Here is an 18,115-nt window from a genome sequence, read left to right as displayed (position 1 = left end):
TAACTAAATATAATTTAATTAATACATAGATAACAGATAAAAGAAAATTAATTTTAGTCTAATCTATAAGCATGCGGAGAAATTACGTAACACATTAATTAAAACGGTCCACACCTGTTTTAGTTAATACAGCAGCCCTATCACTGGTTTCCTATATGACTCGGAAATTTAAAATTTGCGTGAGAATGATTTAGGGGCAGATCAATGTAGGGAAGGCAGGTTATTTATCTCATCTTATCTCTTCGGCTAGCCAATATATAGTACTAAGAGCGTTTTACATTTAATTATAAGGCCATTTTATGTTTTAATTACTATCATAAATTCTTCCCAATGCTACAATCCAACTAAAATAGCTTCATAATAGAGTCTACAACCTCCATGTTGCTACTGAAATTACTTTAAATATATATAAACAATACCAAATGTTAATGCTCCAATATTAAAGCTAATATATAAAAACTGATTTATGTCGTGAACTACATTTATTTTTATATTTTGATGCTTAATTTTTTTTTAATCTCGTTTTTGTATTTAAAATATGCCTCCACCATAAAAATTAGTTATAATTACATATTTATACAAAATTGAAAACTTAAGTTTTAATTTAGGTCAAATTATGGCAATTATTTAAAAATCAAGGTAAAAGAAGTTGGATTTTTGTTAAATTAAAAAAAATTACGAAAATATTAAAGTATTTACATGTGTGAATATATTTCTACTCATTTGTGTGACATTCAAAATATTTTTTGTGTGTATATTAGATGACAAATAAAAACTATTTTTATAATTAAAATTGACTATAAGTGTAATATATTTTATTTGTTTGAATAGAATTACTTTGAATAATTTTTTTAATCATTACATTTAAATTCAAATTTATAATATTAAAAGCAATATTTTTTTAGAGGAATGTACGTGCTTTCCATAAAATAATTTAAAATATAAATAATATTTAAATTGATAATATTAATTTATTGAATTCAAGTTTAAATAATTATAAAAATCAATATCAAAGTTAGAAAATTAATATAACGATATTCTATAGATCTTGTAATCACTGAAGTAGAGTAGTATTTAACTTTATTGTTCTACATTATTTCATTTTAATATTGCAAGTTGCTTGTTTCCCTTTTTTTATATATTATATATAAGTAATCCAAAGGTTTGATGTATAGTTGCCATTATATATATATGTGATGTATAGTTGTCCTTCAAACTCAAAGGTTTGGTCACATTTGCCTCCTCCAATATTCATCAAAGACCACTGTTTTCCATCTAAATATATAATGGCAACTTCTAGATTCTTCATGCCACCCTCTGCTTCAACATGGAATAAATCCAAGGTTTCCTTGCAACGAGTCAACATAACTTCAAATGCGATCCAAAAGACAGTTAGGTTTAGCGTTATTAACTGTAGTTTGAAGATCAATTTGCACGCTCAACCAGCCCTTAATGGTGAGATTCGAGTACCTTCAGTGATAAAAGAAATGGAAAATGAGGAGATCACTTCACTATCCGGTACGACAACTTCTTCTTCTTAACATGATGAAAGATAAGAGTCTTACGTTTGTTGCAACCTTTGGCAGTGGCAGGAAGATTGGTAAAAGGTGGACTGGTTTTCCAGCAGGATGTTAGTGTAAGATCATTCGAGATCGACTCTGAATATAAAATGTCAACAAAGGCTATAATGAATTATTTACAGGTTTACGTTCAAATCATCATATTTTGTTTACATCAGCGGATCTATAAAATCAAATTGATTGTATCTGATTATTTGTTGGTATATATAATAGGAAGCATCGCTGAACTATGCCAAGAAATTAGGTCTGACAATCGATACATGTTTCGGTATAACACCGGGAATGCGTAAAATGGACTTGGTATGGGTCTTTCGCGGCAAGCATATCGAGGTGGATCGATATCCTTGTTGGTTAGTTAAAACTTGTCAATAAAACATTATTAATTTACAAATCAGTTTTTTATTACTGTACATGATTGAGTTACCATGTGGAAAAATGAATCAAAGAGTGTTTGTGGTTTTGAAGGGGTGAGGTTGTTCAGATACTCCACTGGACTTGTGCATCCGGAAGGACCGGTGTACGTTTTGATTGGACTATCAATGACATCAACACAGGCGAAACTCTAGTTCGAGCTTCATGGTTAAAATTTGTTATGTTACCCTTTAATCACCTGTGATGTGTTTATATATATGGTATTATAATTTAGTTCATTGCGGGGAATGTGCAGCTTAGCTGTGATGATGAATAAGAACACAAGAAAAACATGCAAGTTACCGGAGGAAGTGAAAGACGAGATAAAAGCTTATCTTAGGGTGGATGTTGAACCCATTGTCGAAGTGTTCAGATATTCTTGTCCCCAAATTGACGCAATGGATCACATCAAAACTGGATTGACGGTATGTATATATAATCAGAACCAGTTGGCTCAACTCATATGCTTAAGTCTTTTTCTTTACATGCAGCCTGGATGGAATGATTTAGATGTCAATTACCATGTGAACAATGCCAAGTACCTTGATTGGATTTTGGAGGTAACTCAGATGTTTTATTTTACTTTATTTTATTTTAATTACCAACTACTACGTAGCTTTGATAGATATAAAATAATGTCAGTTTTCATGATTTACTAATTAAGAATTACAAGTAATAATTGTCAGAGCACTCCAGACTCAATTAGGGATAGGCATGAACTTTGGAAAATAAATTGAGTACCGGAAAGAGTGCTTGAAAGAAGATGTTATCCGATCATTATCGAGAGTGGTACCGAACAATGAAAAGAATAGAGGAATTGAAGTAGACCATGTCCTTCGTCTGGAGAGTGGACATCAAGTATTAAGGGCCAGGACTGTTTGGCGGACTAATTCCCACTCCTGCAGGGGCATCAACAGCATGAAAACCATATTCTAGCTTTATCATACCCTTTTATCCTTTGTTTTCTTAAATAATTTATTAAAATGAGTCAGAACTTTTAAAATAATTAAAAGTTATATGAGTGTAATTCTTCAATAAATAAATTACGTGGTTTATCCTTTTATTTTTGAAGAATTTTGCTTCAATTCTATGGTATACATATATTTTTTTATGGAAAGTACATTTTTATTTTAATTTTACACTTTACTCCTTTTAAACATGTGGTTAGTGATAGCTAGGCTTGTTCAATACTCAACTTATTTATTTACACTTAGAGTTTGGATAAAAATATTTACAAAAATTAATCTTATTCAAAATATGTTTCGAGCTTAGGCTTAAGCACTTAAAGTTCAAGTCCGACTCGTCCAGGTTTTTTTAATATTCTTTATATTATATAATATATAACATATAAAAATTAAATTTATAACAATATATAATATTACAATGTAAACATATTATAAAAAAATTATGTAAACAACCTAATTAGTCACTATATTTTTACCACGGTTCCATTTTGGTAACCTAATTATGAAAATTTTTAATTTTATCACTAAACTATTCGAATTTGTTTTTTAGACACTATGTCATTAAGCCTAAAATAGCTTAGATGACATGGATGTTTATTTCTCAGATAAATTACATGAATGGCCACTTAGCTATGAGAGTTTTTTTTTGTCACCCAATTAAGTTTTTTTTAATTTAGTCACTAAAGTTTTTGAAAAAAAAAATAGTTACGATGTCGCTAAGTTGATAACAAAAGTTTGATGTGACATTTTTATTGTCTAATAATAAATTTAGCCATTAATATTTGGATCTTCTATCAATTTAGCTCTAATTCTTAAAAAAATAATATTTTAATTCTCAACATTTACGAAAATGGTCAAACTTAATCCTAATTATTATCCTTTTTTACTCTCTTCCTATTCTTTTATGCTCTTTTCCAGTATTGATTAGCGTAAGAAAACTCAAAGGTTTCCAATTTCATCATAAATTCTTACTAAAATTTTTTAACACTTTACATTAAAATAGTGCTACTCCAACATGGAAAGTCTCAAAAGTTCTTAGTTTGCAGCGCAAGAAAGATCATAATTCGTTGAAAAGTTTTTTTATATAATTTTTCATGTTAAAACGATGTTCTCCGATGAAAAAAAAACTCATTTTACTAGCCTCTAATAAAAAATTATAAAACTAATTCTAGCCCTAAATATTAGTAAGAATGTTTAGGACTAAATTGATAAAATATAAAAATATTGAATGGAAATTTATTATTAAGCCAACAAAAGAAAATGTTGCGTCAAACTTTCGTTATCAACTTAACAGCATGGTGATTAAAAATCTAATTTCAAAAACTTTAGTGACTAAATCGAAAATTTTTTATATTTGAGTGACCAAAACAAAAACACATTCATAATTAAGGGACCATTGAAGTAGTTTATCTGAGAAATAAACGACTATGTCATCTAGTTGGTTCATACGTACTTAAAGAGCATAGTGACTAAAAAAAGAATCCAATTAGTTTAATGATTAAATTAAAAATTTCCATAGTTGGGTAACAAAAACAGAATCATGGAAAAAATTTTGTGACTAATTAAGTTGTTATACATAAAATTTTAGTATATGAAAAAATATAAATATTTTACAAAAAACTTAAAAAAAATATGAGCGGGTCTAAAATTGATTAAGGTTAACCATTTTAAATTAAGATGGATTTGAAAAAAAATATAAAATATATTAATATTATGTTGAAGTTGGACGAACCATCTCTAAAAGGTATTATTGATAAAAGTTGAAGCTTTAGGACTTATAGCTCTCAACTTGATGTCTTATTAAATGCAAATTTCATATAATAAGATATTTTTTGCCTAAATCTAGATATACTTATAGTTAGCATTATACCTGTAAACTCCATGGAAAAATATTACACTTAGAAGTAAAATGAATACATGGGAATAAAAAATGGATTGGATATTCATAATAAAAAAAAAAGAGCCCATGCAAAAGATGAACTTTTCTACTAAACATACCTGCAAATCCCAAATTCAAGTTGGGTCGTTTATGATAAAGCAAAAATAAAATAAATTGAAGGTATAGCACAAACATAATAACTAGAGGGAGAAATGGGCCGAACCCATTACTAGAGACTGATAAAATCAGTCATTTCATGAACACTTGATCCGCCCAGCTTTCAAACAACTGTAAAGAAAATTACAAAAACTCAGGTCTATATCGAGAATCTATGAGCAAAACCAAAAGCGTGTCGGTCGAAGAGCCACTCGTATTGGATCTAAACCAGTGGTTTGAAGTATTTCACCCCCAGAATATCTTGAATGTTGATTTGGTGGAGAAAGGAAACAGTCGATATTATTACAAATGGATCATATTAGCGATGTGGGCCAAACATATATCTGCCTCACCAGCCTACAAATTTGGACTCTTAAGCATAATTTGCTAAACTATAATACCTTTTCATTACTCTAAAATTATCTTAGACATTCCATAAATGCTATCCGCCATAATTAAATCAAGATTTATCATTAGAAATAAAGGGTAGGAAAGACCCAAAGATTCCGAGGTTTCCATATATCTTTTTCAATGGCAAAATATCTTGTACCTTCTTTGTGGTGTTCAAATAAGTATTCTCCTTCCTCCGACTTTGTTGACATTTTTATTCTAAAAGCCGAACATAATAAAACTAATAAATTTTAGTTGATTCTCTCCGTTGTTATCCAATGCATCATACATTTTACTCAACTTGTAAACCGAAAGAAATGAGATAGAAGTTTTGCATAGATTCTTTAGTTCTTTCTTAGCTTATTTGAAAAGAGCTTCCTTTTTCTATTGTCTAGTTACCATCACTTTTCACTTGCGACCCTTAGAACTTAGCTGAACGGCATCCTAACAATTCCTCTATCTCCTTTCTTCTTCTCACTTACAACTTGCTCACCTCTCCTCTCAATCATCTCAAAGGGGAAACCTTTTTTTCTTGGGGGGATGTACTAAATTTAATTTTTATTAAAATTTGATAATATTCGATATAATGAAATAATATGGACTCATTAACAATTCCAATTTTCATTTTTACAAAAAAAATTAAATTATTCACTTACTTAATAATCCATATATTCATATTATTTTCAAATACTATAATCATTCTACATATAATATGTTAATTTAAAACAAATTAACCATTCAGTCTCCAAAATTAATTACCAAAAATATTTACAACGTGTGAAAGTAGTAGTTGTGTTTCAAGTCCACACGTATAGTGATCAATGGTTAGAAATGAAGCACGCGACGAGCAATGTGGTAAAGGATGGGCCTCTTCAACGACGGGAAGAGATTGGTTTGGTGATCCCATCGCAGCCTACCATTTAGCAGTAGTAGGGCTAAGACATAAAATCTTTAATATATGATGTGGGTTACATTGTCTAACCAAACCCCTAACCATGATTAGTCTTTAAAGACAGAAGACTGATACAGTGCTCTGCGGGTCACATCTCTAATCACATGTGCCCTTTTCTGTAGGACCCCTTCAATGAATCTCATTGTCTTTGTCCAACCCTAAGGAAACATATGCTCGGTTGCCAAGAAACATTTCACTTATAATAGTATATATAACATAAAATATAAATTTGATGAATTTGCAAGGTGATCATGTCTGAAGTGTATAATTACATGACATTGTAAACTATCCTACTGAATATTGTATGTTGCTGTTGCAACCTACTCATAACACTATTTATTTATATCTCAGTTCATATCTTTGTTAAACAAACTAAATATCCACGGCTTCGTTCTGGTTTGGTGTAATTAATATTATTACTTTGAAGATTCATTATCTTTTTTAACGATCATCATCACTTTAGTTAATATCTATCTATATATATACCTTATTAAAATTAGTATTTTCGATGATTCATTTTGATTAATTACTAAAGTAGCAGTTCGAAAATATCAAAGGTTTGATCACCCAAATCCGGGATATTCAGAAATTCGGATTTGATTTGTTTGGGTTTCTCACGTCGATGTAGGTCAAAGTTAGTATTAAATTAAGGCTAGGCTTGTTGTTGCGATCCCCAGAGAAATTTGTTTTTTTGGCTTTTCGATGAAAACCTTGGTGAAAACTACAAATTTAACTTCCAAACATATTTCAATTATTGTGAAGTTGTTTGATAACTGAAAATTTCAGTTTTAAATTTTTATTATTAAATGTTATAAATCCTGAATTTATGTTAGAAAATATTTGGTAAATTAGTAAAATATAAGTATTTGAATATAATTATATTGTTTGATAAAAGTAAATGTTGATTTTTTTAAAAAGTTTGGTTATTTTTAAACTTATTAATATAATATTTTATATTTTTTGACTAATTTTGGTTAAAAATCTTATTTTGAATATTCATTTTTAAAGGACAATTTATTTTTAAAAAAGTAAATATTTTTAACATTAGGTGATAAGTAGTCTTATTGAATACATTTAAAAAAAATTATATTAAGTAAAAAAAGTTAAAGTGAATATCAACACAAATTTAAAATATTTAATATTGAAAATTTTTATTTTTAATAAAATGAAAATTTTCCAATGATTTATCAAATACCCAAGTTAATAGAGCTTGTACTAATATTTTAGACATGTTAGAAGGAATGGGCGAAGAAAGTGTTTTCCAAAGCGGAAAATCAGTGAAATTGACAATGATGCATTGATAAACTTGGTAAAGAGCAAGGCCTTATGATATTGATAAAGATTCATGATGTGGGAGCTTTGTTTAAATATATTCTAATTATTAGTCCATTTATTTAGGGTATTATTCATGTTCGTATTATTATTCATATTCGAAGTTTATAATTGTCTCTCCCAACAATATTATTTCTAAGGTTTGAACTTATTTTTTTTTTTTTTGAAAGTTAATGTGTCGAATCATTACACTCAACACTTACTAATTATTAGTTCATTCATTGTATTAGTTTAACTTGATATTGCAGTGTTATAGTGATATAAATTATAATTGTAAAGTGTAATTTTATTTTTTAAAAATCAATCAGATAAAATAAGGCACGAAAATTAAATACCGAAATGTATAGTATAATTAATAATTTAACTTTAGTCTCAGTGAAAAGCTATTGGCAAATGTTTGACATTAAAAGTGAAAAGCTGGCGATCACTTCAAGGGAAAAAATTTGAAACCAGATTTGATAATCATGTAAAGGGAAAGCACTAAATACCATTAATTATATAGACAACCATGCAAATGCAATGCATGTAACTCTGAATAGCACAAAGCAACACAAACTTTAAATTACTTCCAAATTTTCTGTTTTTTCAGCAAATGAACATGTTCTAATAATGTTCATAATTCATTGAACCATAAGTGCATCCTCACTCGATTCAATATTATGTGGCAGCAATATTAACCACTCAATTCCATTGAATAAAATTAGATCTAATTTGGAGAAGGCTCCTGAATGCTTCTTTATTTTTTTTTTCCTTTTGAAAGGTAAAGAAATCACTTGTATGAATTAGTAATTAGAAAGGAAAGCATTAAAACCAAGGATGCATACTTTATATGCAAAATACAAAAGTCATTCCGAGTTCAGTAAGTTTGAAACCCGAAATCCGGTGTACACAAATTCCTTCATTCTCCATAGATTGCGGTAAAAGTACCTTCAAACCTTACATATGGATTAAGGGGATTGTTAAGAATTTACCTCACATTTTTCATATTATCAAAAGAAGTACAGTTAAAAGATAAAGGAATGTAAGCTGTTAACTTCATTTAAGTGGTTCCCTCCACTGAGACATGAGAGTGCATTTGGATATATTATTGAATCAATACATATATCTTGGTAGTTGTTCAAATTGTTTGGAGACTCACCTTGTGAAAAGGACCTTGAGGTCCTACCAGATGTTACCTCAGTCCAGCTTGTCCGAAATTCCTCAATATTCTATCCCATCATCAACAATTTTAATATACTCTGATCAACACACATGTTATGCATAAATAAGCACAATTTAAAGCTTAAAATGATAACGCTCGCTTAATCCAATTTATATATTCAGTAAATCTGAAATTCAAACCCCATTGTTTACTATATGTTTTTCCTACTCTAATTAAACTATGATGTTTCTAAAAATAATAACAATAAATTATTAACTTCAATGTATTCAACGTCAATAACGTGCATTTTAAGAGAGTAGGATTAGCACTTTCCATGAGAGAGAAGCATGTGCAGAAAAAAAAAAAAAAACAGTATGTTTCAGTTGCACTGATCCCAATGGAAGGACACTGTCTTGTTCGTCAGTTATAGTAACCCTAACAATAAGACACTTTTTTTTTTTTAATAACCAACTCGGTTGTTTCAAGTCTATTTAAAGTGATTAAGCCTATGATATGAATCAAATATGGAAAGATGCGTGGTTTGGTGCACATGTATGGCGGCAAATGTCATGTGCATGCACCAACTCAATTTTATTTTAATTTTGTATACTCCCAACAACATTAAGAAATATATGTACCCAGATTTCTATTATCTAAACTTGGAAGTGAAGTATTTTGTTTCTCGTTAGAATTCTCCTAAACTCAGAGGATCAGTTACGCGATGCTAAGAATAGATTCCTCCATGATTATGTTTGTAAGTTAAACGTATCAATAATAGTGATACTATCTACAAGGCACCCCGAATTTAAATAAGGTTCTTTAGGCACCATTTCTAGATTGTAAATCCTTCATATATATCAGTAAGGAATCAAATGGATCCTGTGTTTACCAAGCTGCACTTCCCCTTACAGATTCCTTCTTTTTGTCTCTGGAATCTCTAAACATTTTGCTCAACAAAAAAATTATGGACTACTTGATTAAAATTTTTAGTTTCGTAAGTTGGTAGTGATCTTGTTCCTTGCTATTTGTCCTTACAGGAAATTTCTGTAATTTTTCTTAATTTCCACTTTCTAAAGGAAATAATAGTTAATTACAAAAAAAAGGGGGGGAAAAGTATATATTACGTGTTTTTTTATTGAAATCAATTTCACAAGAGAAAGAAATTGTTCAAGTTTGAAAATTGTAGAAGCACTTTCCAGCTAGATTACCTTTGCTGGCAGATAACTGGTAACCTAGACAACAATCTTGACGCGGTAATGGGCAATAGGACCCTAAAATTCATAAAATGGAGTTGACTCTGCCGGAAGTTCCCTTACCAGAAACTTCGCGTCAGGTCCTACTTGCCTCCTCCATTTCTTCTCTTCTCCTTAACTCGGGCTCAAATTACAAATTGTTTTTTTTGGGGGAACCAAAATAATTTTTCATTTTTCATTTTTAAAATAAATTGATGAAAATTACATCGTTTTCTTATGCATGTAATTCTAGAGTTTCAACCGATCAAATTCAACTATGTTGTCATTTGTCGATATCCGATGTTAATGATGACAGCATATACACAAGCTATATAATTCTTCATGATGATCATGGCCATGCATGCATGCTCCATCGGTATCCTAGTCCATGTTAAATACAATGGTGTGCAATATTATTTAAACTCTCTTTCTTTTGTTTTCTTTTGAAAACATATTGAACATGTCCTTAAGTATCAAAAATATTTGACTAATCATTTATGCACCTCCCAATAGCATCAAAGATAAGCAATCATACATGTTTCTCATAATTCATTAGAGCAAATCTTGATGATAGCCCATTGTTTGTGTTGTTAGTACTTCAAATCTGCTGCATAATCTTGTATTTGATATCAAGGATCAAAAGCTTGGAACGATGTTTTGTGTTTGTATGCAAAAAATGAAAACAAATTAATTAGTATGTGATCCTAGAAGGATTCTATGAAACTGTTACACTATGTTATTATATATCAAATTTTAATCATTTAATTTAATGTTATCTTATTATTTTTTACATATCATTTATAATCATTTTTACCAAAAGAAATTGTAAATCCCATTTTCAATCACTAACCCAAAAATTTATCCCCTAATCCCAACTTTAATTGAAAATTTTCTATTCACTCCTACATTTTTTTTTATTTCTATTCAATTCAATTGTCCATAATTTAAATTTCATGTTATAAAAAAAAATTAGTGTTGAAGTAAAAATAACTCAATTCAAATCACCCACGCATGATTTGCACAAGTGAAACTTGAGCTTGTGTGCTCAAAATCCCTTAGTTTTAACCTTATTATTTCAACCAATAATTCATTATCAAATTAGATTTTATTTTTAAAAATAATTTATAGATAAAAAATTATTTTATAGATCATTAATAGAGTTTAAAAACTCTACAAACAAAAAATGATATGTGATGATAGGATATAGTAAAAAAAAATTTTAAATATATAAAAATAGTGACACACATAATAATTTTTTAAATTTTACTGACAGAATTAAAACGGTCCACTATTAATATTTCAAATACCAACCTTTTATTAATTTATATTCATGGTTTGTATTAAATTTGAAATAGCTATGAATTTTTTTAAAATTTGAGAATCATGTTTTACTTTTTAACATATATAATCATCTAAAATTTACTAATTTATATATGTGTATATATGCACTTAATCCTAATATATGAATTCTAAATTTGAAACAGAAGAGTGATTTATTCACAAAAAATGTCTGTGTCCACACCATGCTAGTGAATAAAATGATACCAACTCATTACTTTTTTTACAAACAAATATGGATATTTTTTATTCTAAAAAAGTAGCATCATAAATTTTTTTATTATGTATAAATGATGAATGTATTACACATAATATAAGATGAAAATCCGTAATGGATAAGTATGCAAGTCATATAGGTTAGAAATATGTCTTAATTGTACAATATTGATCGGATCCTTCTAATATTATAGGAAAGTATTAAAGATGTGAATTCAATGTAGCCTAGCACGTTTTATTTCATAAATGGTCAAAAAGATAGCATACACATAGTTAAAATTTTAAGATTTGATTAAATTTTATCAACTAAAACTAATTAAGTCGTAAAAGTTTATTATCTTAGACAAATGCATGCCTTTTTAAATGATCATGTTTTCTTTTTTACAAAGGACATGTAGTTGTTTACTTAATTTCAAAGCTTTAAAAAAAAAGTGTACAGTATACCGATCGGATTTCTAAATGAAGGATGGCATTGCCGGCTATGAATGATGCGCAGCATTACAATACATGGGTAACTAAAGTATACATACATGTTTGCTAAGAACATATTTGCCCCCTATATCATGCTGCTGTTTTTGGGCGGTCTTTCCATAATTTATTGCAAAAAAGAAAAAAAAAATCATGGGGGCATGCATGATATGATATCACATGGACTTGTTCCAAATTCACTAAATCAGATGGCCAGGATCAATTCCCACCAAATCGAATAACACCCCTGAAATTAGACAGCATTGAGGATGATGTCCCCATGTCCAACTTATGGTGCCGGTAAAGTCCCCCACTTTTGCCTCTCATGTGACCGACCACTACGCCAAATTAAGTTGACCTGTAATTGCTCCCACTATTCTCCTCTCTTTCTCCCCTACCTTTGTATAAAAACTAGTCTTTCATTTCCCATTTCTAATTTGCTAATAAAAACCTATATATCATCTTTAAAACCACAGCTGAAAAGGAACAAGTGCAAAGCATTGGTGGAGGAAAACAAAAACAAAAATGGCTAAGGAAGGACTGGGGTTGGAAATCACAGAGCTGAGGTTGGGTCTACCTGGAGGCGGGACTGAAAAAAATGAGAAGAAAAGAGTGTTCTCAGAGATTTCAGAGGAGGAGGAAAATGAGAAGAGCAATGGGCCGCCGGAGTTGCAAAGCAAGAGTCAAGTGGTGGGGTGGCCGCCGGTATGTTCGTATAGGAAAAAGAACAGTTTCGGCGATAAAGATGGGTCTAAAACATCAAAATTTTACGTCAAAGTCAGCATGGATGGAGCTCCTTTTCTTCGCAAAATCGATCTTGCACTGCACAAAGGTTACTCTGATCTTGTTAAGGCTTTGGAGAAGCTGTTTGGTGAGTGTTTCCATACATTTCCTACTGCCTCAGAATTTATCACATCTTTTTTATTATTTTATATGCAAATATGAAACCATTTCTTTGTGTTATCAAAAGGGACAAAAGAAAGGCTAATACTATTTGGATATGAATAATATAACAGGAGAGGCGTTAAGGGATGCAGAGAGCTGTGAGTTCGTTCCCATATACGAGGACAAAGATGGAGACTGGATGTTAGCGGGGGACGTTCCTTGGGAGTAAGTCTATTCTTTCAACTACCATTATATTTTCCCAGTCATTTATTATTTCAAAAAATCAATTAGTCATGAATTTAAATGCTAATGTTCCCTTGAAATTTGATGGATTAGAATTCCCAAACTTTTTTTTCAATTGTCCCCGGGTGGAATATGCTCCTCTACCATCACATCCTTGTTTCATCTACCTGTAGTTAAATTTTTACTTTCTTTTTATTGATTTCCATCAATTTGCGACTTTATACCTTACTAATGGGGTTCCACAAGTTTGGATCGATAATACACCGAAATCCATATGATGATGTCGGTTTGACCACGATTCTCAAATAATAAACCCGGTCAAGCCCTGTAATTATTAGTGAGAAAAGATTAAAGTTGCCTACCACGAATTCCTCAGATCTAATGCTAGGTTTAACTTAAAATTTCCAAAGGACTATGGGTATGGTATGAACAGAGGAGTGCATATTTTGATACCATAACTAATAATCAATTGATTATTTACAGGATGTTTATTGAATCGTGCAAGAGGTTGAGAATTATGAAAAAGGCGGATGCGAAGGGATTCGGAGTACTGCAATCGAGGGTAGCTCTCAATGGAACTTTGAAGGAGTGACTAGAAAAGCCCCATGCATGAATTAATGCCCTAGTTGAAGAATTGCTTAACTAAAGTTTCTTTGATACTTTGTTAAAATGTTAATGATGGTTATTAGCTACTTTTGATTAATTAAGGAGACAATATTTCTTGCTTTATGTGACAATACTACTTGAAATCTACTTTTTTTTTCTTTTCTTTTTTTAGCTTATTGTCGATGTTCAAGGCATATTATGTTATAGTGTATTTGGGACTAGAACCCCTAATTGATAGGGCATAATTTGCTTCCTCATCATCAATTTCAAATTGTTATGAGTTATTTGGTATTTGTGAGTGTTTTTGAATTAATATAATTAAGTATTGTTGTTTTAGATTTATGATAAAAGGTTGTTAGAATCTAATCGGTTTAAACCATTAAAGTGAGAATTAAGAGTTTGATTGATTCAATCGAAGACATATAACAAAAAATAGAGATTTATTTCGAACCAATAAAAACCAAGAACAAGAAAAAAAATTGCTAAAAAATGGTATGAGTTGATTTTAAAATATAATTTTGAGTAGTTTTTTTTAAGTCGTATTTATTGACCAAATTTTAGAATTTATGCCTATTAATTTTTGTTTCTATGATATTTTTAATTTTTTATTTAATTAATGTTAAATTTATCATTTAATCAGTTTGAACAAAAAATTATTGAATCTGATTGATTAGATCACCGATTTATTTATTTTTATTAAATCTATAAAGAGGTAGGTTACTGTTTGTGTAATACCTCTACCCGTATTCATTGTCGGAATAGGGTACGAGGCATTGCCGGAGTTTACGAATTAAATTTTTTTTTTCAATTCAACATATTTTCATGATAGATTCATGCATTTATATAAGATAACGTCATCACACATCTATAACCAGGTTTGTTAACCATACTAATGGCTAACTTTACATTCATTTCACGTTAACATTTACTTTGTTAGCTTATACATGCCATTGATTTCCAAAATAAAGTTTCTTTATATACCGAAATCCTGAGGTTGACAGTGTGATGTATCTCCGACCAAATCCGACCTCCGAGCTCTTAACACTACAAAACAGGGAAAAAGGAAACGGGGTAAACACTTTGTGCTTAGTAAGCTCATGTAACAAGAATTATACTTACCTAATATTTTCAATACAATATAATAAACATTCATATATCCATTCAATGCATTATTACCCTAACATGCACAAACTCAACATTCAAGTTAGTACAATAATTTCCATGTATCAATAATATATATATACCATGATTGATGTACTCATCAATACCATGATTTTCATTCCCTTATTATTTTTCATATTTATCCCGTTGAATTTATCGGAATTTTCGATGGATTTTCAGAGGTACACTTTTAGTGTACAATTCCGGGTCCGTCAATTCATATTCATGTGCGCACATTTCCATTTCAGAGAGCACACTCTCGCGAACCTCAACCTTGCAGCGGGATTACCAGTCCAGGCTAAATCCCCTGCAATATAAACTCATAGAGTATTGTTGGGACTACCAGTCCAGGCTAAATCCCCTGCAACGACAATTACTCTAATGAGCTTGGATCTGAATTACCAGTTCAGGCTAAATTCAGACCCTAATTCGGATTACCCGTCCGGGCTAAATCCATTTTACACATATTCTTCGGGAGGGCTATATCAGGATAGGATCACCCATCCGGGCTAGATCCTTTTTACCATCAATTCATTTTCAGAGATCCATCGAATTTTCCTTTCATTCAAACGGGATTTCTTCCCATTTTATCAAATATATCAATGTTTCATTAATTTTCATACAATGAACATTCAAATCATATTCACATCAATAACATACAATCTCAAGCAATTTATGAATATAATTCAAGTTACATGAACTTACCTTGATACTTGTTTGTAAACAGTAAAAATCTATTAATCCCGAACTTTTTCCTTTCCTCGATCTAGCTTCGTATTTGAATCTTCTGGATCTAAATAAATAAATTTAATTATCAATTTAATACATTTCATGTTCATATGCAACATTCTCTATAATTCAACTATTATTTATAGTTCATTCAAAGCTGTCTACTTGAGTCATAGTCACTAAATTATTTATAACTTGAGATACAGAACTCCAAATTAAGATCCGTTAATTTTCCCTGAAATTAGACTCATATATATTTTTACCATAAAATTTTCAGAATTTTTGGTTTAGCCAATCAGTACAGTTTATTCTTCAAAGTCACATCTGTTTTGTTGTCTAACAGTTCTGACCCTTCTTCACTAAAAATAAATTATCTCTTTATACAGAATTCAAATGATGTTCTTGTTTGTTTCTATTAAAAATAGACTCATTCATAATTCTAGACATATAAATTTAAGTCCCTAATTATTTTTATTCAATTTTTTATAATTTTTCAAAGTCAGAACAGGGGAACCCGAATTCATTCTGACCTTGTCTCACACAATTCATTATATCTCAAAATTTACAAATCCATTGCTTACAATATTTATTCTATGAGAAACTAGACTCAACAAGCTTTAATTCCATATTTTGTTCATATTCTAATTCGATTCCTACAATTTTTGGTGATTTTTCAAAGTTAGTCTACTGCTGCTGTCCAAACTGTTTTAGTGCAAGCTGTTTATTGCCATTTTCTCCTAAGCTTTTAATAAATGATAATTTCGTCCCTACTCAATTAGCCTCTCAATTGAGCTGATTTTTCTCAATTAACATTTTATTCTATCACCTTAAACTAGTTTACAACCTTTAGGAATCATAATTTCAGCAATAGACTTTAATTCCAAACATTTTCACAATTAGGTCCCAAAAATCAATTTCCATTGAAATTGCCTAATAAAATCATCTCATGAACAAATTAAAGCTTTAATTTCATTCTATTTCATCATAAACTTACAGAACTCAACCATGGTGACTTTAAATTTCATCCATGAAATCAAAACTAATGAATTTAATAGTAGGATCTAGTTGTAAAAGTCTTAGAAACACAAAAATTACAAGAAAAAGGCAAGGATTAACTCACTTGGTGCAAAAATTATGAAATACCAGCTTATAGAACCCTCCTATGGCGTTTTTAGCTGCTGGAATTGAAGAGAAATGAAGAGAAATCTAGATATTTCCTATTTAGTCCTAGCTTTATTTAGTTAATTTTGCAATATTCCAATTTTACCCTTAATTTATCAATTTTTCTGCTGATTTCATACCCTTGCCGTCCAGCCCAAATAACTTTTGGGTATAATTCCCTTTTAAATCCTTTCTCATTAGATTCTTAAGCTATTTAACCACTCTAGCAATTTTTACACCTATTACAATTTAGTCCTTTTCATTTAATTGACTACCCAAACATTAAAATTTCCTAACGAAATTTTAATACCACATTAATAACATTTCATAAATATTTATAAAATTATTTTTGACTCGATTTTATGAGATAGAGGTCTTGATACCTTATTTTTACCCAATTTCTTCAATAATTTCTTTTTCTATCTAATCACTAAATTGGTAAAAATTTTCTATCAATATTTTTATACGATTTTCCTATCATATCAATTTTCAAGCAAAAATATTGAAATAAATTTCTCTTTAAATCGGATCTATGGTTACGAAACCATTGTTCCGATAACCTTGAATTTAGGCCATTACAGTTTGGTCTAGTCGGTACCAGTTGAACTTTGGATAAAAAATTTACGAATTTGGACTATTTGATTTTAAATTTTAATTATAAAAAAGATCAATGTTAATATAAAATAAAATTTAATTATTTAAAAATGATGAGTTTCTCTATATTTGTCAAGACCTAAACTAAGAAAAGAAAATCAAACAATTGCCCATGGCACACTCCAATTTAGATATTTTATCAAATAGCAATGGTTTTGTGAACAATGGTTTTGGGGGACTATAATGGTCAATTTTCAATTTTAGTTCCTGTGCTTTATACAACTATATAAAAAGAATGCTATTTTTATGCATTATAGAAAAATAGTAATATGTCAATTTTGTTCCTATATTATACTTAAATTTGATATTTAATTTTTATATATTTTTATGATGTTATTAATTAGTCCAAATAGTTAATATTCTTAACTTTTCGATTAAAATATTACATGATTATATATAATTTGAATCCCTAAAGGCCTTAAAGATTGGCAAGTGACTCTCCTTTCTTCGGACTTGCCTTGCATTTTATTCTTTTAACTTATAAGACAATGGTCAAATTTTTGTTTTGACCATTATATTGTGCAGAAACTTGAGATTTAATATACACATTAATTTTTGACATAATTTGGCCCATTTACTTTTATAATGTCATTAGTTGGTCTAAAGAATTAATGCT

The 18,115-nt window shown here is 29.7% G+C and overlaps 2 protein-coding genes across 3 annotated transcripts; both read left to right on the top strand.

Moving 5' to 3' along the window:
- The first annotated feature begins 1,166 nt into the window (after window positions 1–1,166).
- Window positions 1,167–3,054, top strand: LOC121229350 (acyl-[acyl-carrier-protein] hydrolase FATB2, chloroplastic). 2 transcript variants are annotated; one of them, XM_041113441.1, is made up of 7 exons: window positions 1,167–1,518; window positions 1,587–1,702; window positions 1,794–1,930; window positions 2,046–2,159; window positions 2,248–2,416; window positions 2,483–2,551; window positions 2,678–3,054. In XM_041113441.1, exons 1-7 carry the CDS (start codon window positions 1,197–1,199, stop codon window positions 2,726–2,728), a joined length of 978 nt encoding a protein of 325 aa, XP_040969375.1. In that variant the 5' UTR covers window positions 1,167–1,196; the 3' UTR covers window positions 2,729–3,054. The 2 variants fall into 2 exon arrangements, with proteins under 2 accessions (XP_040969375.1, XP_040969374.1); XM_041113440.1 differs by having other exon boundaries at window positions 1,175–1,455.
- A 9,361-nt stretch (window positions 3,055–12,415) lies between these two features.
- On the top strand, window positions 12,416–14,085 carry LOC107940950 (auxin-induced protein AUX22). The gene is made up of 3 exons (XM_016874415.2): window positions 12,416–12,931; window positions 13,077–13,170; window positions 13,672–14,085. The coding sequence occupies exons 1-3, from the start codon at window positions 12,586–12,588 to the stop codon at window positions 13,778–13,780; spliced, it is 549 nt and encodes a 182-aa protein (XP_016729904.1). The 5' UTR covers window positions 12,416–12,585; the 3' UTR covers window positions 13,781–14,085.
- Window positions 14,086–18,115: the final 4,030 nt, after the last annotated feature.

Source organism: Gossypium hirsutum, chromosome A05 (genome assembly GCF_007990345.1).
Source record: "Gossypium hirsutum isolate 1008001.06 chromosome A05, Gossypium_hirsutum_v2.1, whole genome shotgun sequence".
NCBI classification, from domain to species: Eukaryota; Viridiplantae; Streptophyta; class Magnoliopsida; order Malvales; family Malvaceae; genus Gossypium; species Gossypium hirsutum.
This window is presented reverse-complemented; position numbering and strand designations above follow the sequence as displayed.